Here is a 25,084-nt window from a genome sequence, read left to right on the forward strand (position 1 = left end):
GATAACACCTTCTCCGTCTGTCTTTGACTCTCGTGTACCAAATAGAACGTTCATCTGTGATTGTAGTAGTCAGTTACTTTATATTTTAAACCCACAATAAGAATCATCTTAGTCTGTGGTATTGACCTAACAATATATACAAACATGGACGCATGAATATCTCAAAATATCTTAGAGGCGTTCATTTGGTTACGCACCGGTCAGTCACGAGGTGGCGCTTTATTTACAAATGGCTGCGGCCATGGGGGAAATGGCAGTTAGGAGGAACACACGGGTTGAATTAATCGCGGCACGGTTAGGACCAAATGATCACCCACTGCATTTATTTGTGTCGAGGGAAGATGCAAATGATCTCCATATCGCAGATGACTCAACGTGTGTCATTGCTGCTCTGAGTGTACGCCACCAGTTAAAAAATGAAGTTTCTGGCTTGAACTTGAGTCTGTCCAGTGGGTTGGAATCACCGTCGTCTTCAGTGTCTGGTGAAGTGAAGTTGCCCCCATATAGTGACAATGTCTGTTACAGATTCAGCTCTGAAATCCTCACATACGTATGGGTTCATGATCCTCTACTTCTAGACCTGTCAACACCGCTGTTAGCAGATGCAGCAGACGACGAGGAAGAACCAAATCATGAAAAGCGACCACGAGTCCTTTGTAGTGACGATTTTCTTGACCATTACAAGTTAAGTTTGAGTGATGTGGTGTACTTCAGACAAGTCCATCTATTTCCTCTCCGTAAGGTTGTAATTGCAGTGTCTGACAAAGAAGCCTATACTTGGCTGCGAAATAACAAATTCAGCAATGGAATCATCACTGAAATCATACAACATGAAGTTGTTGCCAAGAAAGATCAGGACTTCCTTGCTCCTTACCCACCTTTATTTCTGGAAGACAATACTTTTCAGTGTTCTTGGTTCAGCACAATGAAGGTGGTAGAATGCACTCCACTTCACCAAGGAATTGTTACTGTCAACACAGAGATTGTGCTATTCTTTGATGAGTTCACAAACCAAACTATTGTTGACAGGAGAAAGCGTCTGTCGACTGCTACAATTGAACACTTAATTTCAAAGCCGGACAATTTTTATGTTTCGGATTTCTGTAGATCTATCAGTACAGTTAGCAATCAAACAGATAGAAGTCGTCATACATCAGGCAGTGCATCTAGCCTTGAGTCCAGTTTAGTTCTGATAACATTTAATTCATTTGTTGTTGAACAAGACCGACAGTGGAGAAAGATTCTTGGGAAAGATTTGGAGAGAACTTCTGATCCTCATAATTTCATTGGCATACCAAAAAAGCTGATGCTGCAGCATGGGTTGTTCGAAGGCAGTATTTTGAAAGTGTCTTTATCTGATTCTGTCAACAGTGAGACTGAAGAGCCTATGAGTCTGGTTGGGAGTTATGGTCGCCATGGAAATGATCCAGTGACTTCTCCAGTTCTAGAATCACGTAAATTGCCAAAGCAGAAAGCTGTAACTGTCAAATGTCTTGCAAGACATCTAAGTGGATCAGAAAAAGTTTTCATTTCTGCTTTGTTATGGTTCAATCTTCATTCGGCACCTCCCCTCACTGAGGATCCTGTTCTGGTTTGTGAGGTAAAATGCATTCCGCATTGTATTAACTTTCCTTACATTATGGTTTTACACTGCTTTTATCCCATCAATATCATGGGGGTGAGGGAAACACCAGAAATGGGAGCTTCACAAATTGTACCTATGTGGGTGAATTAAAAATGGGCCTCTAGCATGATCACCAACACTTTAACTTGGCTACCCCAAGGCCCCAATCATGTACATTAGTAATTCTCAGTAACTTGTGACATATATATAAATGATACAGTGGAACCTTGTGAAACATACAATGGAAAATCCTGCCTGCTGTGTGACTACTGCTGCGAACAATAATTAGAAGTAACTGTAGGAACCCAGGAATTTTTTCTAGGATTTTAAGCTATGTGTCCTTGGAAGATAAACTGATAAAAAAGAAATCAGTTTATTTTCTCAAAAATCGGAATTATTGTTAAACATGCATAAGACATGTTAATGTCCATATTTTCGTAAGTTAGGAGATATTTTAAACATGTTAACATTGTATTCAACATGTTCAGTGTAATAGTGTACATGGTGTAGAAACATCATATATAGCCTCTTGTCCTCTTTATCGTGTTATTAGTCCTGTTATCAGTGAGATACAAGTCACCTCTACTATGTCTACAACATGTACACCATTCTTACAGAGCCATAACATTAGTTACAGCCATAACCTTGATAAGAACATGAATTTGGAATTTTTTTAATTCCGATTTGGGAATTTGTATTTATTTTGTCTGCAAACTTGGGGCAGATATTTTGCATCTGAGTAGGTCTAGAGAAATCCCTGAGAGCTGTACAGACTTTTATTAGACTTTGAATACTGAGAGCTTTTGTATTATCACATTTTTGAAAGATCGATGGTAACTGATATATCATGTTCATGATGATCCTCATGATCATGTTGGCACCTTAAACATGATAAACATAATACATCATGATGATACAAGGCTTTCCCAGACAATTTGTTACATGGTCAAACAAAGGCGAATTCCTTAAAGATTGCACATATTGCAGTTTGTTTGTTGGGCGAACTTGCCATTGCTTGAGTTTCATCAGCTTCAGATTTAATCTTTACGTACATCATGTACATACATCTGTGAAATTTAGCTGTCTGATATATTCATGACAGAAATTATCTGATGAATCAATTGAGAGTGATGTTGACGAGGGCAGCCATTCCCTAAGCTCCTCTCTGGACACCAGTCTCCCTGTGGCCTCTGAGATCCACATCTCCATCATCAACTCGCCCAACTACAGTCCACGCATGAACTACACCGAGGCCCTCAAGAAGTACTTCCAGGTGGCCAGGTAATGCTGACAATCCTGTGATTAGAATTAACCTTAAAAATGTTAAAAGTGTAGAACATTTGACAAATTTACAATTAACTAAGTGTATTAAGAGTACAGCATAATGATCATGTACAAACTTCCCCATTCACCATGCTCACTATTGATATTTACCACACTCAGCTATTTCCAGTTATATGACGGTAGTCTGTGAATAATCAAGTCTGGATCAGACAATCGAGTGATTGACAATCTGAGCATCTATGCAATTGGATACGATGACATGCATAAACCAAGTATTTTCCAGTTATATGACGGTAGTCTGTGAATAATCAAGTCTGGATCAGACAATCCAGTGATTGACAATATGAGCATCTATGCAATTGGATACGATTACATGCATAAACCAAGTCAGCAAGCCTCACCGCCCGATCCTATTACTTGCCAGTTTCAAGAATCATGGGTTCCTAAGACCAATTTTAACCCGGATCTTCTATTTATAAGGATATAAGATGGACATCAGTTCTTGTGGTTGACTGTTGTCACAGTTCTTGTGGTGGACAATATTGCCAAAGGACCCTGAACTTGCTTAAATCATGCTTCCTTATTATCATTTCAGAATTGCAAGTCATGGAGATGTTTTTGCAATCAAGAGTGCAGGTGAATATTTCATCAAAACGCATATCTATTTATCATTAAATTCTAAGATGATGTCATTTGTCTTGGATAATAAGTAATATAAAGTATCGGCCTGAGGCTGAAATAAATTTTGGCAGTAATGGTAATCATTTCCGATAATTTTATATACTATATCTCAAAATGAATCACAAGATGAATCACAAGACCATTAGCATTCATTGATGTCAATACAGTGGCATATTTTTATTCAAATCCATGACTGGTGCGTGATGGCACATGGTCCCGTGTCCAGTGCACAGGTCACAAATCTGGTAAAGTTGAACAGAGTCGGTCATGGAGTGTTGTTAGGTGGTGATCATGTTCGGCAGCTCGACTCCTTTGAGTTTATAGGGCTTCGGTCTTGCTCCACACTATGGTGCCTCCTTAGGAAAGTGACTTTGAAATATGCTTCTGTTCACCCAGCAGGGAATGAGTACTCAGTAAGAGATCTGTTAGTGAACTGTTTACCTTCTAGCGCCTCACTTGTATACTCCTCAGGGAGCTGAGAATGGAAATGAAGTGCACACTGATCCAGTGACCGGGTTAATAATAAGATCTGTAATAGTACAAATGCAGTTATGAATTGTAAAGTGCACTATGCAAATTCATAAAAAAATGTTGCTTGGTCATCAGTTGTACCAGCCCAATCCTCAGGTGAATTTTCTGTAGTATCTAGGTGCCCTTGTCAGGCAAATTTTGAAAAAAAAAAAGTTGTTTTGTTGAAAATGAGGTTTCTTTATTAAAGTTCCTGTTTTCTTGAATGCAGAGGTAATTTAACATAAAAAACTATGCATCAAAGCTCTTCATCTATATTGGTTCAGTAACCATGGTTATCAGTGAAAAAGTCACCTCCGCAAAGCACAACGTTAGGTATAACAATAACCATGATGAGCTTTTCTGTGTTGCGGAACGTGTGTACAAGAAAAAGGTTAAAGGTTTATAAACTTTTTATGTTGTGTGTGATGTCTTGTCTGAGCAATCTTGCCCTAATTTCAGATGATCCTCAGTTCTGGCAGACATCCAGTCTGGACACTGGTATCAGGTTCCCGGTGATGTTCTTCAAAGTGACCCGGGTGGAGCCATGCCGTCCTGACCTGGTGGCCTGCATGGTCGACTCATTCAACACCAGACTGCTTCAGGTAAATAGAGGTTATCACGCAAGTGTGTTTGGGGATGGTAAATATCCTGCATTAGGAATAAACATTGTATTTAGCGAGCCTTTACCATCCCCAAACACACAAGCGTGATAACCCTTTTATCATATAATGTCATTCTTTAATTCTGTGCTTGAAAATCGCTTTCCCTCTCTCACAAACATTACCGTAACATTGTGAGTTTTCCTGGAATGTGTGCGTTAATATTTATTACGTCACAGGGTAAGTGATGTGTCAGTCGGACAGTCACAGTACCCAATATAGTTCCAAATGAAATCTGTTTCTTATACAGTGGCGAAGCAACATATATGCAAAACAACAATTGTTTTTACTTGCCTTTCGCGGCAATCCATCGGTCTTTGTCAAGGGAAGCTACTCTAATCGTAATCGTTTTTAACCGTTGGCTTTATCCTGCTGAGAAACCTACCAATTATATGATAAAGACTCCTACCATTCTGCAGGATGAATGTAGCTTTCTAAACTAGATGAAATGTAAGGAAATAAATTATTACTCAGTATGACTTGCCGTAAAAATGGTAAAACAATTAAGTTTGTTGTGGGTATCATTTAGTTTGTAATAGATACATTTTTTTAACCTGAATATTGGTTAATCCACATTTTAAGTTTCAATTAAAAGAATTGTAATCAAAAAGAGGACTGGGGGGTTTGAGCAGCGTCACTCATGGAGGGTAGTTGGGTGGGTGACCATGCTTGGCATCTTGACTCCTGTGAGTTTACAGGGCTGCAGTCATGCTCCACACTATGGTATTGGGGGGTTGTCACAAATCAGGTAAAGTTGAGCAGCGTCAGTCGTGGAGAGTAGTTGGGTGGGTGACCATGCTTGGCATCTTGACTCCTGTGAGTTTACAGGGCTGCAGTCATGCTTCACACTATGGTATTGGGGGGTTGTCACAAATCAGGTAAAGTTGAGCAGCGTCAGTCGTGGAGAGTAGTTGGGTGGGTGACCATGCTTGGCATCTTGACTCCTGTGAGTTTACAGGGCTGCAGTCATGCTTCACACTATGGTATTGGGGGGTTGTCACAAATCAGGTAAAGTTGAGCAGCGTCAGTCGTGGAGAGTAGTTGGATGGGTGAGCATGCTTGGCATCTTGACTCCTGTGAGTTACAGGGCTGCAGTCATGCTTCACACTATGGTATTGGGGGGTTGTCACAAATCAGGTAAAGTTGAGCAGCGTCAGTCGTGGAGAGTAGTTGGGTGGGTGACCATGCTTGGCATCTTGACTCCTGTGAATTTACAGGGCTGCAGTCATGCTTCACACTATGGTATTGGGGGGTTGTCACAAATCAGGTAAAGTTGAGCAGCGTCAGTCGTGGAGAGTAGTTGGATGGGTGAGCATGCTTGGCATCTTGACTCCTGTGAGTTTACAGGGCTGCAGTCATGCTTCACACTATGGTATATGGGGGTTGTCACAAATCAGGTAAAGTTGAGCAGAGTTCCAGAAGAGAGGTAATGAATAAACGATTTGATTATAATGAGATCTTGAATGTCCTGGGACAGTGAAACCAGTCTGTCTAGTCAAAATTGACCTTCTCTCTAATGGACTGTGACAGGCCTCGGATATAAACAGGACAGTGCTATGTTGTGGAAGAGCTGATGCAGGGTAGGTTACTCAGTTTACACATACTTTCTGTGAGTTTCATTGGAATACATGTGTTTACAGGTAGGGTCCGTCCACAGCTATGTACCACAGATTGCCTACCAGTACTTTGCTGAGTCAGACCCCAGCTACTGGCAACAGCTGACTTGCCCAGGCCTCAACAGCTACATCACCAAACTGGAGTCCATATTGCTGCCGCATCTCAGCAAGAGGTCAGTCAACCCTCTTGCAGAAACATGTCATCGTCATGTACATTGCTCACACAGTGAGGAGGCAGGCCGTAACATTAAGTCCATGCATCATACATGTGTCTCACAAGGTTGGCATTAAATTTGTATATATTGAATGACCGTGACCTCACTAATGTCACACTGGAACTTTTTTTCATTAATTTTTTTGTTACAAATAACAAACCTTTTTCAAGATTATTATTTCCAATTATTATTCCATTCTATATTACCTGTGCATAGATCTAATTTATGACCGAGCTATGCCCATTTTCCATGTACTACCGATAGGTTGTGGTCCATTTTGACAATCATTGACTATGCTGGTTGTGAATTGTTTAGTTTTAGCCAACAAGTTGAAATTATACATAATTTTGAAAAACACAATATACCAGTGTTTTCCAAACATATTGAGATACATATTCATTCGCATTCAAATCCTGGTATCACAATAATGTGTAATTATGGAACATTTATTAAAGATGTCTGTTTTGTTAAAGCTGATGATATTATCTGGCTTATTCTCCTTTACCCTTGTAAGACCTTTCTGTTCTTACATGATATTCCCAATTTAGGTGAGCTACAGAGATCTGTTTTTTCCCTTTTCTCAAATTGATAGTAAAGCACTGCTTTGAAATAAAGGTTTATACATCCAGATTTGACAACACTCGGCTGAAGGAGCTGCCTCCGTCTGTCCTGCTGTCTGGACCATCGGCTTGTGGTAAAACCACTGTTGTCTGTACTGTTGCCAGGAGACTGTGTTTACATGTCAATCAGGTAACCATGGCAACTTCATCTCTAGTTTTAATACAACTCACCAAAATTGGTTTTGAATGTATCACTGCTTCATGGAATCTTAGCTCTGTAGCTGATGATTATGATAGTGATACTGCTATTATCCATGCATTACTTCTTCACAAATGGCAGTCACTTGTGCTTTATATGAACATGATGAATACACATTTCATTAGTTCAGTTTAAGTGAAATATCAATTAAGTTTATGCTTTTATTTGGATTTATTCAAGTTAACATTTATGCAGCATGAATTAATTATTTGATTTATACATAAGTATCACAGTGAACATATTGAAGCAAAAGACCTGTTCAGATCTGGGTTAGAATAGCAGCCCATGCTTGCCGTAAAAGGCGACTATGCTTGCCGTAAAAGGTGACTTTGCTTGCCGTAAAAGGCGACTAACGGGATCGGGTGGTCAGGCTCGCTGACTTGGTTGATACATGTCATCGATCCCAATTGCACGGATCGATGCTCATGATGTCAATCACTGGATTGTCTGGTCCAGACTCGATTATTTACAGACCGCTGTCATATACATGTAGCTGGAATATTGCTGAGTGTGGCGTAAAACTACAAACCAACCAACCAACCCAATTGCGTGGATCGATGCTGTGATGTCAATCACTGGATTGTCTGGTCCAGAATATTGCTGAGTGTGGCGTTAAACAACAAACAAATAAAACAAACAAAATATTGAAGCAAAAGGAAACATCAGGAGAAAGTTCAAGAGTTACACATCTGAACATTATGTTGAAAATAAACATCAACTTGATCAGTGATATTTTCAGATCCCTCATCCTCTCTAATAAGGTATTGCAAAGAATAAAAAAAATCCAAAACATTCACAGAGAACTCCTGGTCCATGGTTGTATGGTTTTAGAACCAATCAGGTGGGCTAGCACACGCCTGCTCAATGTGAGCTCCTCTACCTATAGTGCTTCTAGTACTCTGCTTGTATTTCTACCTGACTGTTCAGTGATGGAGGAACATGTAATGTCAACAGGTAAACTGTCACCATCTGTCCGGGGATGCTGCTGGGGCAACTGAGAGTCGGATCAAGAATGCATTCCTAGCAGGTACATCTCACAATTTAATGGGATACAGGGGTTTGCTATGCTGCCCCTAATAAAAAATTCAGGGATTTATCTAGACCTGCTCAGAGGCTGATATTAAGTCCCTAGTCTAAGGCAAATGTCGGTAAAAAATCCCAAATTGGCATTAATAGATTGCCTTATCATGTTATTATAGCAATAACTAATGTTCTTGCTTTGCAAAGGTGACTTCATTTCACAGATAACAAGACTGTAAACAAGATGAGACTTAAATGTATAGTTTTACATTTTTGCATTGACTGAAATATTAAGATACCCCTAAATCTTAGAAAATAGGAACATTGAAGTAAATCTTACTTTTGAACCAAATTTCATTTCTTCCCAATTTTTCTTCTAAAGACACATAGCTTGGAGTCCTAGATAAATTCTTCCCCCATACCCAAAGCAAAGTTTAAATCACAAATTGAGTTGGCATTTGAAATCACTTGTTTATATCAGAAAAACTAAGTATGGAAATATGTTTTCATGTTTTCTAGTGCTCACTGCTACAATTACTTCGGAGTCAAACATAAGCGTCAGTAACCATGATAACAGATATGTCTGAACATGGAATATTTTACCCCTCTGTCATTTCATTGTATCCTGTCCTGTCCTGATTCCAGCTGCTGTGTATGCGCCATGTATCCTGCTGCTCAAGAATGTCCATGTTGTTGGCAAAGAGCGGGACGGAGCATCGGAGGGTAGGATATAAATCATATTATAATCCTGTGTAGTAGACAGACCTCGGAGGGTAGGATATAAATCATGCCTATAATCCTGTGTAGTAGACAGAGCATCAGAGGGTAGGATATAAATCATGTCTATAATCCTGTGTAGTAGACAGAGCATCGGAGGGTAGGATATAAATCATATCTATAATCCTGTGTAGTAGACAGACCTCGGAGGGTAGGATATAAATCATGCCTATAATCCTGTGTAGTAGACAGAGCATCAGAGGGTAGGATATAAATCATGTCTATAATCCTGTGTAGTAGACAGAGCATCGGAGGGTAGGATATAAATCATATCTATAATCCTGTGTAGTAGACAGAGCATAGGAGGGTAGGATATAAATAATGTCTATAATCCTGTGTAGTAGACAGACCTTGGAGGGTAGGATATAAATCATATCTATAATCCTGTGTAGTAGACAGAGTATCGGAGGGTAGGATATAAATAATGTCTATAATCCTGTGTAGTAGACAGAGCATCGGAGGGTAGGATATAAATCATATCTATAATCCTGTGTAGTAGACAGAGCATCAGTGGGTAGGATATAAAACATGTCTATAATCCTGTGTAGTAGACAGAGCATCGGAAAGTAGGATATAAATCATATCTATAATCCAGTGTAGTAGACAGCATCGGAGGGTAGGATATAAATCATATCTATAATCCTGTGTAGTAGACAGACCTCAGAGGGTAGGATATAAATCATATCTATAATCCTGTGTAGTAGACAGACCTCAGAGGGTAGGATATAAATCATATCTATAATCCTGTGTAGTAGACAGAGCATCAGAGGGTAGGATATAAATCATGTCTATAATCCTGTGTAGTAGACAGACCTCAGAGGGTAGGATATAAATCATGTCTATAATCCTGTGTAGTAGACAGAGCATCAAGGGGTAGGATATAAATCATGTCTATTACATGTCTATAACTTATCCTGTCTCACACTATGCATTTCTTCTTTCGATCCGATATGGAAACGTCCTCGAACAAAGTTTCCAGCTTTGGCATCACTATGGTCACCACCCAAACAAATGGGTCACACACTGTAATCCTGTGCATAGCAACCTACATTACCTGATCACGTGATTACTCCAGCCACATCATTCTCTTTCTTATCATTCTCTGTGCTCTGGACGTTAAGATGTGAGGTGAAATTGGGTTTAACGTCGCGTCCAAGATTATTGCACTTATATAGCGACGTGCATGCATGTGTGTGTGCTAGCACACTGAGATATCATGCCGCAGTTTAACATGAATACCCCACTCAGACACAGTAGACTGACGCCGAGCCTACCAGTCCTTGTTTTAGCCCCTTAATGCCGAGCGCCAGACAGGGTAACAACAAGTACCATCTTTTAACATCTTTTGGTATGAGGCGGCCCGGGATTGAACCCCGGACCTTCCGCTCTCCGGGCAGACGCTCTACCACAAGACCACGGAGGCGGTCTCTGGACATTAAGAGGGTCCAGTTTGAGAGGTTAAAGAATGGGAAGGTTTTTCTGGGCCTTCGCTGGGATTTAGTGCTGTGACCTGTCTTGTAGCATCAATTGGCTGGAGACACCTTCCGGATCGATTGGTTATGAAGCTGTGAAGCTATATCGATTCTTCTTTATTGCTACGTAATCGATCATGTAACAATGTCATACAAGAAAACAGGCAAGCATGTTATACCCAAATCATGCCGTTATGTCCGACTAATGTATAGGGATTGTATTATTGCCTGTTGTGGTGTTTTCCCACTCACTAGGCATGGTGAGGGGGGATGGGGATGGGGGTTGAAGTTTATGGCAGTATTGCTCCCAGACCTGGCGGGTAGCCAGGTGCGCGGAAGCTATGCCCGATTTTTTTAAAAGTACTGATTTAACTTCGAAATTTTATTGCATCTGCCATCTTGTTTATTTGACTTATTGACTTTTGCCATTGACTTATTACATTTCTTGGTGTGAATGTTGTCCAAACTGCACGGAATTGCTTAAATGCAATCAAATGTTTAAAGAATTTCTGGGGGGGGGGCATTGGATTCTATAATCCAATGTAGCAGACGGGAACATCAAAGGCTTTGATATGAATCATATCTATAATGGAACATTGGCGGGTAGGATATGAATCATATCTAAAATCCAGTGTAGCAGATGGAAAATTTCAAGTGGAGGTTATGAATCACATATATTATCTTGCGTAGCAGTTTCAGCAGGGCACTTGTTTATTTCAGACCCGCGTGTGATCAGCAGTTTCCACAACTCTATCCTGGAGCTGACAGAGCAAGCATCGGAGTTTCCGCTCATCGTCATAGCAACCACTCACAATGCACAGCAGCTCTCGCAGGACATGCAGGAAGCGTTTTTACATGATATCAAGATAGAGGTATGGTGCATTCAGGACCCACACAAACATCTCTTGATTGTCACATAACTTATTTTAAAAGTGAATATTATTTCCTAATTTTAAAAGCAGAAGTTTTCTGAAATATTCAAAGATTCAATGTATTGACTAAAATATTTTTCAATAGATAAATTTAATAGATGCAGAGTCCGCCTGGAGTGAGGAAGGTTAGTGGTTCGATCACCGACAGCGTCACACCATGTTGATACTCTGCGTGGCGCTCGGGCATTTAGGGGATTAAACAAGGACAGAGTCAGTATACTGTGTCTGTTAACTGCGGCATGGAGTCAGTATACTGCATACTGTAAACTGTGGCATGGTATCTGAGTGGGCTAGCACCATAAAACCAGCAAACGTATGGACTCGTATTAACAGTCGCACGCACACGCGCGCACACGCACACACACACACACACACACACACACACACACACACACACAGATGTGCATGACACAAGAAACATGCATAATAACCCCACTTCACGTCACCTTCAGTAGATAGAAATCAATGTTAGCTCTATCATTGCCTTCTCCCTTAGCTATTATTTACTATGCTTACATCTGCAGACTCCAAATGAGTTGGAGAGAAGGGAGATCGTACATGGCCTGATGGAATCAGAGGTGAGGTCTGCAGACATATCCCTGCCCAGGATAGCACAGAGAACAGCTGTAAGTACAATACACCACACATGGAATTCCCTTGTACGAATCATTAAGTAGGGACTTCCCCATTTATGTCTATCTGTCTGACTTTCACATTTTCAATGTCTCTCAAAACCACAAGGTCTCTAAGCTGAAACTTTAAACATGGATAATCACAGCTATGATGTCTCTACAACTGGTATCATTATTCAGATCCAATTTCAAACATTCCTTTGTATGAACTGAATGCTACAGACCTAAATCAGGAAAGAGGGACCATTTCCAATCTCATTAAAATCAGATCTAAGTTCTCGCTACCGCGAAACAAAGATCTGAGGACATCCCATTACGGGTCACGTCAGACTGACCTTGCGCGAACTTTGACCCACCAATGGACTGACAAGAAGTCCACATTAGCCAATCAGAAGGCAGCTTTCTTGTGCTTTACAGCACTAATTTCAAATTGGTGACTATACTTTGAAACATATTTTCACAAATTCTCGATTAAAAATTTGAAACCTGAACAAAAGAATATTCTGGAATGGCTGCAAGACCATATATGCAAATATTTGCCCCCCCTGCCCCCCCCGGCTGGCTACGGCACTGGGCTGATAGATGGTCTAGATTGTATGGATTCAGTCGTTAAACCCGTAACTATCATTCAGAATAACTCGTGTTAAACTTTTTGCGGTTGCATGATTAGAAATCATATTCCGAGAGTCACTTTCATGATCTGGTAAGCGACGCTCTGGTTGGTCCGATGAAAGGTCGTTCTGACGTGACCCCTAGTGTGATGTCCTCAGATCTTTATTTAGCGGTAGCGAGAAACATATTTTGACAAATGCTCGATTAAAACTTCGAAACCTGAACAAAAGAACATTCTGGAATTGCTAATAGATGGTCTAGATTGTATGGATACAGTTGTTAAACCCGTAACTATCATTCAGTATAACCCGTATTAAAGATTGACCAGCAGCATGATGATCATTAAGTGGGTTTATTTTGACTTGAATCAAACTTTTCTGATTAGTACATTGCATAATAATTATTCCTCTTGGAGGTTTCAGGACTTTGCTGTTTGGTTTATTGATGTTTACCCTTTGATAGATTCCTTTGTCCTGATATGTGTTGCCTTTGTTTCTAGGGTTTTGTGTTGGGGGATCTTGTTGCACTGGCTAGCCATGCCAAGAGACAGGCCTATGTGAAGGCTCTCAAACTGTGGTATGCATTGCTTCTTACTGCATTAGAGAAAGATAGCAAATTATTGTGTATATACAAGTATAAAAGAGTTGTTTTCGACCAAATGTTTAACGGGAGATTTGAACTTCATTCATTGTTCCTTCTTAGTCTGGGAGGTTTATTTGGATAAACAGTTTGAGGTTAGCACTGAGTATGATAAGTTAATAATCTGGAATGTCTGTTTAATTTCTCTTTTTCCAACTACTGAGCAGCGTTTTTTGTAAAGAAATGAGAAAAGTCTTACACCAGTATTCATTGAAGAATCATGTTTCTGTTGCTAAGCAATCTGTAGTTGGAGTTTTTAACATGTTTAACATAATGCCAGCCATATACTTGCAGCGGACAACAAGTATGTGCTTCTCACAATGTACTCATGTGGGGAATTGAACCCAGTTCTCAGTCTCTGACTTTAGTCACTAGCCCTTAACCCAAGTCTAGTAAAATGTCTTTTCGGTCTAATAAGCTAGCACAACTGAAATTGATGCTTAGCCAAACTGAGGTCTTCAGGATGACAAGCCAATGTTTAACCACTAGGCCACCTGGCTACCTTATACTGAAGACTCACCTGCGTACAATGTGTGGGGCCCATTCTTGGTGTTCCCCCAAATTCAAGATATTGCTTGGTTGTTGCTAAAACCTGCTAACATACCTAGTCACTGCCTCGGTCTTGTTCTGCAGTGCTTCAATGTCTACTGGTGTGACACTGGAGATGGAAGAGGACCTGGTGTCAGCTGGGGTGGTCATTGAACAGGCGGACGTCGACACCGCACTGGACAAACTGCAAGCAGCACATTCTGACACCATTGGGGCACCGAAGGTAGCTCATTGAAAAAATTGAATATAATTTTTGTTTATTTTATTTTTAGCTTCAGGATAGTATGTGTTTGTGTCTGTAACTTTTATTCAAATTTTTCTGTTGGTAGATTCCTAATGTTACATGGAAGGATGTTGGAGGTCTAGCAGACGTCAAGTCGGACATCTTGGATACAGTACAGTTACCACTGCAACATCCTGAGCTGCTGGCTGCTGGACTGAAGAGATCAGGTAGAGGCATTTTGACACACAGGCCACAAAGTTTGAAGTTTTACCAAGTAGTCATATGGCTTCAAGTATTTTTTTCCAGGTAGCCAGTGGTAAAACCGAAAAGTAAAGCCAATATTGTAGGTAGCCAAAAGCATTTTAAATTATCTTTTATCAAATAACTATTATAATATGTACAAGTCATAGCACTAGTCTTGGAATTGTATACGGTATTAGTGGAAACTGTACTTGATTTTTGTTATTTGTGACAATGATGCAATTTATGTTACTAGATTATATGGGTATATCCTTCCTTATCCAATGAGCATTGTCAACTAAAATAAAATAAAATACTAATTACATTAATATTTATGTATTTTGGTTCATTGTTGACTAAAGGAGGAATTATTTGTGAGAACAATTATTAGCAGACATGTTTACCAAGATGAGCTGTTATTTATTTTTGTGTCTACATATATGTAGCAATAGAAGTTAGTCGCCACAAGATATTTTTCAAGGTAGTCATTTGGATACCTCTGAATTTTAGACAGTAGACAAAATAAAATTAAGGTCGCCGTTTTAGTCTCAACTTTGAGGCCTGACACCGCAAACTTGTCAGTCTTGAACAATCTAACACACCAGAGACTAACTCTTAACATGATCAAGGATTATGATATCATGGAAGAGATAGTTTCATCTTTGACCTAATTTTGGACAGAGTCAGTTAGGATTTAAGCATACTGTGTTCAAGTTAGAGCTAGGTTACCTGTAGATATAACCACGCTAAATTGAATTTGGAACCGAACACAAAGCGTGAGGTTTCAAAAGTGTAACATATAGTGTACATATACTTATTTAAAAATGCCTACCGACAATGACTGACAAGAAAATACTTTTCTATCAATAGTATCTTCCACAGTGATGTGGTTGTCAAATCGTCTCTGACAATAAGAGGTGGTATTTGTGATTTGATGGTTTCTGATTAACCAACCAGAATCAGGTAATTCCCAAACTCATGGTCGAACCACCCATACTGGTACCAGTTGACTAGTGTGAGGATTAGGTGGTTGCAGTGTGGAACATGGGTGGTGGTGTGTCATCAGGCCTGGAAGTGCAGACCATTGCACGTTGGTTTGGCTGGACTTGAGTAATGTACTGCTATGAAATGTGATGAAACAGTTCACTCACTCGCTGACCCCCCTCCCTCTCTCCACCAGGTGTGCTACTTTATGGGCCTCCAGGGACTGGGAAGACCCTCCTGGCTAAAGCTGTGGCGACGGAGTGTTCTCTAAACTTCCTCAGGTAACACAGGGCATTGGAGTAGCCTAGTGGTTAAAGTGTTGGCTCGTCATACCGAAGACCCGGGTTTGATTCCCCATGTGTATTCATTATGTGAAGGGGGCGGTCGGGTAGCCTAGTGGTTAAAGCGTTCGCTCATCATGCCAAAGACCCGGGTTCGATTCCCGACATGGGTACAATGTGTGAAGCCCATTTCTGGTGTCCCCCGCCGTGATATTGCTGAAATATTGCTAAAAGCGGCATAAAACCATACTCACTCACTCACTCATTATGTGAAGCCCATTTCTGGTGTACCCTTCCATGATATTGCCAGAATATTGCCTAAAATGGCGCCCTTCCTCACTCAACCGCCCGACCGCCTCCGTGGTCTTGTGGTAGAGCATCCGCCTGGAGAGCGGAAGGTCCGGGGTTTGATCCCCGTCCGCATCATACCAAAAGACGTTTAAAGATGGTACTTGTTGTTACCCTGTCTGGCGCTCGGCATTAAGGGGCTAAAACAAGGACTGGTCGGCTCGGAGTCAGTCTACTGTGTCTGAGTGGGGTATTCATGTTAAACTGCGGCATGGTATCTCAGTGAGCTAGCACTATAAATCGGCATCAGTCCGGACTAGTACAAGCAGCCACACAAACACACACATGTACATGCACGTCGCTATATAAGTGCAATAATCTTGGACGCGACGTTAAACCCCATTTCACCTCACCTCACCTCAACCGCCCACCCACCCATTGCATACTATCGTAGCCTAACTACATGGATCATGGCTCATAATGTCAATCACTGAATTGACTCGTCTAGACTAGATTATTTACAGGCCGCCATCATTCATCTGGAATATGGCTCAGTGCTGCTTTAAATTACAAACAAACAAATCAATCAAGATACAAGAGCTTGTTATAGCTGTTGAAGGTTAGGTATACTAATCAGAGGACCCCCAACTCTTTCATGTTACTATTGGTTTTTGCTTGGTGTTTAACAACACACTCAGCAATATTCCAGCTATTTGACAGCTGTTTGTAAATAATCATGTCTGGACAAGACATTCAAGTGATTGATATCATGAGCATGGATCCATGCAATTGGGATGCGATGACAGGCATCAACCAAGTCAGTGACATGACCACCCGATTCCGTTAGTCGCCTCTTACGACAAGCATGGGATGCTGAAGACCTGGATCTTCACGGGTGATAATGCTGTAGTTAATCTGTCACACATGTCACTCTCACTTACATCCCTCACTGTACATTTGTTCATTATTCCAGTGTGAAGGGTCCTGAGTTAATCAACATGTACGTGGGTCAGAGTGAAGAGAATGTCAGAGAGGGTAAGATGATGAATCATTTTTACTTGGCAAAATGACGATGATATGTAATAATATCTGTGTATCTACCTCAGTACTAGGTATGTCTAGTACTTCAAATGTATGGACAACGACATCCTTTACAGAATTTTCATTGATATGCTTTCAGTAAAAGACATACACTCCCAACCCATATGCTTACCTGAATACTTTAAGTTATAACCCATAGGTCAGAATGACACTAGAAACAATGTAAAAGCTGAAGATAATTGAAGTCATTCGACAAGTTGTGTTTTTCTAGGACAGCCGTAGTGATCACTGCATTTTTCTAAAGTGGAGCTCAAAAAGCTAAAGAAATAATACGTAATAAAGAAATTATGACACTCACATGTGTGTCATACTGATTTTACAAAACTTGCTCTCGCTCGGGAAATACAAGAATTCTGACACTTGTTTAGTGAAATCAGTGTGACACACATGCTCGTTTTATACTCTCTATATACTAATCAATATATTATCACTACCACAGTTCTCCAATTGTCATGATTGTAGGTGTGATAAAACATCTTATGTCATAGAGGAGATGATTGCTGGATGCAGTGCATGTAATGAGGGTTATTGGTAAAATCTTGCGTGTGTCAATTTCCAGTTTTCAAGCGAGCTCGAAGTGCCACGCCCTGTGTGATATTCTTTGATGAGCTGGACTCCCTTGCTCCCAACAGAGGTCGGAGTGGGGACTCTGGGGGAGTCATGGACAGGTAGGCAGTAGAGGGGAATCTGGGGGTGTCATGGATAGCTAGGCAATAGAGGGGACTCTGGGGGAGTCATGGACAGGTAGGCAGTAGAAGGAAAATCTGGCGGAGTCATGGACAGGTAGGCAGTAGAGGGGATTCCGGGGGAGTCATGGACAGGTAGGCAGTAGAGGAGAATCTGGCGGAGTCATGGACAGGTAGGCAGTAGAGGGGATTCCAAGGGAGTCATGGACAGGTAGGTAGTAGAGGGGAATCTGGCGGAGTCATGGACAGGTGGGCAGAAGAGGGGAATCTGGCGGAGTCATGGACAGGTAGGCAGTAGAGGGGATTCCGGGGTAGTCATGGACAGGTAGACAGTAGAGGGGAATCTGGCGGAGTCATGGACAGGTGGGCAGAAGAGGGGAATCTGGCGGAGTCATGGACAGGTAGGCAGTAGAGGGGATTCCGGGGGAGTCATGGACAGGTAGGCAGTAGAGGGGAATCTGGCGGAGTCATGGACAGGTAGGCAGTAGAGGGGATTCCAGGGGAGTCATGGACAGGTAGGTAGTAGAGGGGAATCTGGCGGAGTCATGGACAGGTGGGCAGAAGAGGGGAATCTGGCGGAGTCATGGACAGGTAGGCAGTAGAGGGGATTCCGGGGTAGTCATGGACAGGTAGGCAGTAGAGGGGAATCTGGCGGAGTCATGGACAGGTAGGCAGTAGAGGGGATTCCGGGGGAGTCATGGACAGGTAGGCAGTAGAGGGGAATCTGGCGGAGTCATGGACAGGTAGGCAGTAGAGGGGATTCCAGGGGAGTCATGGACAGGTAGGCAGTAGAGGGGATTCCAGGGGAGTCATGGACAGGTAGGTAGTAGAGGGGAATCTGGCGGAGTCATGGACAGGTAGGCAGTAGAGGGGATACCGGGTGAGTCATGGATAGGTAGACAGTAGAGGGGATTCCAGGGGAGTCATGGATAGGTAGACAGTAGAGGGGAATCTGGGGGAGTCATGGACAGGTAGGCAGTAGAGGGGACCCGGGGAGTCATGGACAGGTAGGCAGTAGTGGGGAATCTAGGGGAGTCATGGACAGGTAGGTAGTAGAGGGGATTCCAAGGGAGTCATGGACAGGTAGGTAGTAGAGGGGAATCTGGCGGAGTCATGGACAGGTGGGCAGAAGAGGGGAATCTGGCGGAGTCATGGACAGGTAGGCAGTAGAGGGGATTCCGGGGTAGTCATGGACAGGTAGACAGTAGAGGGGAATCTGGCAGAGTCATGGACAGGTAGGCAGTAGAGGGGATTCCGGGGGAGTCATGGACAGGTAGGCAGTAGAGGGGAATCTGGCGGAGTCATGGACAGGTAGGCAGTAGAGGGGATTCCAGGGGAGTCATGGACAGGTAGGTAGTAGAGGGGAATCTGGCGGAGTCATGGACAGGTGGGCAGAAGAGGGGAATCTGGGGGCGTCATGGACAGGTAGGCAGTAGAGGGGATTCCAGGGGAGTCATGGACAGGTAGGCAGTAGAGGGGATTCCGGGGGAGTCAACGACAGGTAGGCAGTAGAGGGGAATCTGGCGGAGTCATGGACAGGTAGGCAGTAGAGGGGATTCCAGGGGAGTCATGGACAGGTAGGTAGTAGAGGGGAATCTGGCGGAGTCATGGACAGGTGGGCAGAAGAGGGGAATCTGGCGGAGTCATGGACAGGTAGGCAGTAGAGGGGATTCCGGGGGAGTCATGGACAGGTAGGCAGTAGAGGGGAATCTGGCGGAGTCATGGACAGGTAGGCAGTAGAGGGGATTCCAGGGGAGTCATGGACAGGTAGGCAGTAGAGGGGATTCCAGGGGAGTCATGGACAGGTAGGCAGTAGAGGGGATTCCAGGGAGTCATGGACAGGTAGGCAGTAGAGGGGATTCCAGGGGAGTCATGGACAGGTAGGTAGTAGAGGGGAATCTGGCGGAGTCATGGACAGGTAGGCAGTAGAGGGGATTCCGGGTGTGTCATGGATAGGTAGACAGTAGAGGGGATTCCAGGGGAGTCATGGACAGGTAGGCAGTAGAGGGGACCCGGGGAGTCATGGACAGGTAGGCAGTAGTGGGGAATCTAGGGGAGTCATGGACAGGTAGGCAGTAGAGGGGAATCTAGGGGAGTCATGGACAGGTAGGCAGTAGAGGGGATTCTGGGGGAGTCATGGACATGTAGGCAGTAGAGGGGATTCTGGGGGAGTCATGGACATGTAGGCAGTAGAGGGGATTCCGGGTGAGTAATGGACAGGTAGGCAGTAGAGGGGAATCTGGGGGAGTAGAGGGGGCACATCCTTGTGGAAGTTATCAGAAACAAACATCTTAATAATCTTTCCTTCCTTCACAGGGTGGTATCCCAGCTTCTGGCGGAGCTGGATGGACTTCACAAGTCCTGCGATGTGTTCGTTATTGGAGCCACAAACAGACCTGACCTGCTAGACCCTGCCCTGCTCCGACCAGGAAGGTCTGTATTAAGTGTCAATTGGAATCTCTCTATGTTGAATACAATTAGCACACTTTCTTCATGTGGAGCATAGTCTCAACCAGACATAACCCAGCACTGGTTACCAAAAACACAAGTCAACTGTGAGATAAGCATTGCAATAATATGTTGTGTCAGGATAACAAATAATTACCTGAACTTGTATATTGATGATATTAGTATACTTATCCTGACACAGCAAGTCTCAGGCCTGTCCATCGACCCCTTGTCTGGGTATCGAGCTACATGCTGATGAGAAGGCTGTGAGATATCAAGGACAGATAACTCTGACTGGAAACGAAGGACAATGTGTGCCCCAATGTGAATGTGCTGTGTCATGCTTTAACGGGCGACTATGCTTCTCGTAAGAGGCAACTAACAGGATCAGGTGGTCAGGATCACTGACTTGGTTGATGCATGTCATCGTATCCCAATTATGTGGATGGATACATGGTCGAGACTCAATTATTTACAGACCAACATTAAATAACTGGAATATTGCTAAGTACAGCGTTAAACAACAAACAAACAAAGTCAGTGAACCTGTCCACGTGATTCATTTAGTTGCTTTTTATGACAAGCAATAGATGCGACTTGGTCAGTAAATATGTCATGAAATGTTCCACTGACTGCAGTCACATCAGCAGGTAGTTACCCTAGATGTTGTGTGTGCAGGTTTGACAAGCTGCTGTACCTGGGTGTTGCTGACACAAGAGATGCACAGCTGAAGGTGCTTGCATCCCTCACCAGGAAGTGAGTAGCTCATTCTCACCATCACTGTGTAGTATTCTCACGTCACTGTGTAGTATTCTCACCATCACTGTGTAGTATTCTCACATCACTGTGTAGTATTCTCTTATCACTCTGGTATTCTCACCATCACTGTGTAGTATTCTCACGTCACTGTGTAGTATTCTCACCATCACAGTGTAGTATTCTCACATCACTGTGTAGTATTCTCTTATCACTCTGGTATTCTCACCATCACTGTGTAGTATTCTCTTATCACTCTGGTATTCTCACCATCACTGTAGTATTCTCTTATCACTCTGGTATTCTCACGATCAATGTGTAGTATTCTCTTATCACTCTAGTATTCTCACACGCACTGTGTAGTATTCTCACCATCACTGTGTAGTATTCTCTTATCACTCTGGTATACTCACCATCACTGTGTAGTATTCTCTTATCACTCTGGTATTCTCACCATCACTGTGTAGTATTCTCTTATCACTCTAGTATTCTCACACGCACTGTGTAGTATTCTCACATCACTGTGTAGTATTCTCTTATCACTCTGGTATTCTCACCATCACTGTGTAGTATTCTCTCATCACTCTGGTATTCTCACCATCACTGTGTAGTATTCTCTTATCATTCTAGTATTTTCACCATCACTGTGTAGTAATCTCACATCACTGTAGTATTCTCTTATCACTCTTGTATTCTCACCATCACTGTGTAGTATTCTCTTATCACTCTAGTATTCTCACCATCACTGTGTAGTATTCTCACCATCACTGTGTAGTATTCTCACATCACTGTTTAGTATTCTCACCATCACTGTGTAGTATTCTCTTATCACTCTAGTATTCTCACCATCACTGTGTAGTATTCTCACATCACTGTGTAGTATTCTCACATCACTGTTTAGTATTCTCACCATCACTGTGTAGTATTCTCTTATCAAGCTGGTATTCTCACCATCACTGTGTAGTATTCTCTTATCACTCTTGTATTCTCACCATCACTGTGTAGTATTCTCTTATCACTCTGGTATTCTCACCATCACTGTGTAGTATTCTCACCATCACTGTGTAGTATTCTCACATCACTGTTTAGTATTCTCACCATCACTGTGTAGTATTCTCTTATCAAGCTGGTATTCTCACCATCACTGTGTAGTAATCTCACCATCGCTGCTCAGTATTTCTCACCTTCACTGTGTATCATGGTGTATTAAACTCACCATCACTGTTGTATTCTTACCATCACCAGTATTCTCACATCCCTGTAGTATTCACAACATCACACTGTAACAATCTCTCCATCTCCGTTGTATTCTCATCATCAGTGTGTAGTGTTCTCACTGTCACTGTAATATTCTCCTAATCAGTGTGTTGTATGTCTACCAGTACTGTGTGTTATTGTGTAGTCAGTGATAAAATACTATGTATCTCAAAATGTAAAATCAGTATTTCACTCATGAGAGATACCAACGTTACTGTATGGCAGAACTACTTTCAGTCTGAAACAGCGACACTGGTGACTTTAAAGGTTGCCATTTTCACTCAGGGCTGTGCCACTCATAAAGATATCAACTTTGTCAGATCACTGGATGAGCTAAACATGTTATTTGTATATGTTAGTACATGTTACTTATATACTCATCACCAAAAGAAATGCAAATACCACACATGTTGGTTAATATATGAAGACTTACTCATAGTCAAGAGACATGATTTCTATGGTTAGATGTACAAGCGAACCTACTGGTATGTTTTGTGAACCTGACGCTCATGAACGCATCACATGATATGTCACAGATCCATGACTCGAGATGCACCATTTGTCTTGTGCAGGATTACCGTGTAAAGTTTGGAAATCACGTGCAGCATGTCGTGATAAGAATAAAGTCACTCTGTGGTAACACTTGACTGATTGTTAGGTTTGTCATTAATTGGTACGCATTGGAAACATCTCTTCTCCATGTACAAACTTCTCTATATCTTTGAATGGTTTGCGTTTCTTTTGGCAGTGAGTATAATATGATGTTGGATAGCCTAATGGTTAAAGAGTTGCCTCCTTACGCCAAGGCCTGGGTTCGATTCCCCACATAGGTACAATATGTGAAGCCCATTTTCCAGTGTCCCCCACCATGATATTGCAGGAATATTGTTTAAAGTTACGTAAAAAACAATACTGACTTACTCACCGTAATTTAATGTGTCCGACTGCAGATTTCACCTTGACCCTGATCTGTCTCTCAAGTCGATTGTGGAGAAGTGCCCCTGGAACATGACGGGCGCGGACTTCTATGCTCTGTCATCAGACGCCATGTTGTACGCCATAAAGAGGAAGATTATAAAGCTGGAAGCTGGTGAGATGACCAACCACAACACTCAGTCTGACTGGCAGAAAACACAGCACACACACACACACACACCACACACACACCACACCACACCACACACCACACCACACCACACCACACCACACCACACCACACACCACACCACACCCCACCCCACCCCACACCACACCACACCACACCACACCACACCACACCCCACCCCACCCCACACCACACCACACCACACCACACCACACACCACACCACACCACACCACACCACACCACACCACACCACACCACACCACACACACACACAAAATACTATCTTACACAGGAATGATAAGATCCTGTCACATTACGATCACGCGACGGGATAAAACTAAACTATTTTTAACTGCAAGCTATGGTTAGAACCAACTCAAAGGGACCATTTAATTTTAGTTTGTTATAACTGTAGTTCATTATAAGCAGTTTGCCTCTCAGAACTCTTGGATCAAGCAACGTTTCCAAACTCTTCATCACATTTTATAAACAGAATATATCCACTTCAAAGTCTAATCACTGGTTTCTATTGTTAATTGAGGCTGTAAATTAAGGACAAGTGCCAGTTAATCACTTGCCTTCCATTGTTTATTGCTGCTTTGAAATGCTGTATGGTGACACGTGAGCAGCTCAGAGATAAACAGCGTGTTCATTATATCCATCAGTTATATTTGATAAATATACAGCAAATGGCCAGGACCAAAGAAACAGTTTGTCTATATCCGTCAGTTTGTTATAAGCGTGTTCATCATGAAGTTAGTTTACTGTAGATGCATGTCAGGACATAATATTCCAATATGAAGACTTGGTGGTGATTCATTTGATTTATAATGTTATTTTGAGCAATATATAAAGCACTATATCATGTATATTGATTATTCCTCCAAATGCTAAAACATTGTGCATACAGTATGTAAAACTGCATGATAATAGGCTATCATGGATACAACAGATTAAACTTGTTAACCCTAAAACTGCACACATGGCATAATATGCAAATTACTTTATGAAGAAAATGTAATTTGAAATGTGTTTTTTTTATTTATATTTCCCACACATATCAGGAATTTCCCCCAAAAAATCTGATAACCAAGAATAAATTTGCATTTTTTTGTGGCTTTAGTTGACTGTTTTGTTTCCAGGTGAAGAGGTGGACCAGTCAGTTATTGAGGTGTGTGAGATTGACTTCCTGGAAGCTCTGAGACAGCTCACTCCGTCTGTGTCCGAGATGGAACTGGCTCGCTACAAATATATCAGAGATTCCTTTGATGGAAAATAATCCATGTGATTCACACATTATCCACGGACTCAATTAATTTGAAGTCATTCATATATTGAGGACTTCTTTATCTTATGTAACCTCAACGAAAAAAAATCACTCAAGGGCTGTGTTTTGAAATCAAATATTCCAGGTCATCATGTGAAAAAATCAGTGGCACTCCTTCAAAATTATAAATGTCTGCAGGTATGGTTTTTTGTTTCCTTCGCAACTCAAACTGCCATGCATATATCTAAATCTATCTCTTATAGGCAAGGATTCATGGTAAGCCCAGTCGTTTAAGGCGCCGCAATTCGTTGTGCAGAGTTGCGTCCCTTGGCCACGCCAGAAACCTATGATTGTGGGTTCGAATCCCGGTTCGCCCTGATTATGTTTCGAGGTCTGTCAGCACCA

General features: G+C 42.0%; 1 protein-coding gene across 1 annotated transcript; it reads left to right on the top strand.

The window, feature by feature from the left end:
* Positions 1-213: 213 nt before the first annotated feature.
* Positions 214-25,084, top strand: LOC124145634 (peroxisome assembly factor 2-like). The gene is made up of 20 exons (XM_046515485.2): positions 214-1,600; positions 2,727-2,905; positions 3,504-3,544; positions 4,559-4,701; positions 6,399-6,547; positions 7,219-7,339; positions 8,363-8,435; positions 9,074-9,151; positions 11,398-11,549; positions 12,134-12,235; positions 13,353-13,429; positions 14,126-14,264; positions 14,371-14,491; positions 15,685-15,769; positions 17,031-17,092; positions 17,718-17,826; positions 20,161-20,277; positions 20,971-21,048; positions 23,256-23,395; positions 24,555-25,084. The coding sequence occupies exons 1-20, from the start codon at positions 230-232 to the stop codon at positions 24,689-24,691; spliced, it is 3,474 nt and encodes a 1,157-aa protein (XP_046371441.2). The 5' UTR covers positions 214-229; the 3' UTR covers positions 24,692-25,084.

Source organism: Haliotis rufescens, unplaced genomic scaffold (genome assembly GCF_023055435.1).
Source record: "Haliotis rufescens isolate VD_foot unplaced genomic scaffold, xgHalRufe1.0.p SCAF_3, whole genome shotgun sequence".
NCBI classification, from domain to species: domain Eukaryota; kingdom Metazoa; phylum Mollusca; class Gastropoda; order Lepetellida; family Haliotidae; genus Haliotis; species Haliotis rufescens.

Bases quoted from the DNA above. Each gene is read 5' to 3' on its own strand.
- LOC124145634 (XM_046515485.2), top strand. From the start codon at position 230: ATGGCTGCGGCCATGGGGGAAATGGCAGTTAGGAGGAACACACGGGTT. The intron at 11,550-12,133 runs GTATGGTGCATT...TTACATCTGCAG, and splicing joins TACATGATATCAAGATAGAG to ACTCCAAATGAGTTGGAGAG. The intron at 17,093-17,717 runs GTAAGATGATGA...GTCAATTTCCAG, and splicing joins TGAAGAGAATGTCAGAGAGG to TTTTCAAGCGAGCTCGAAGT.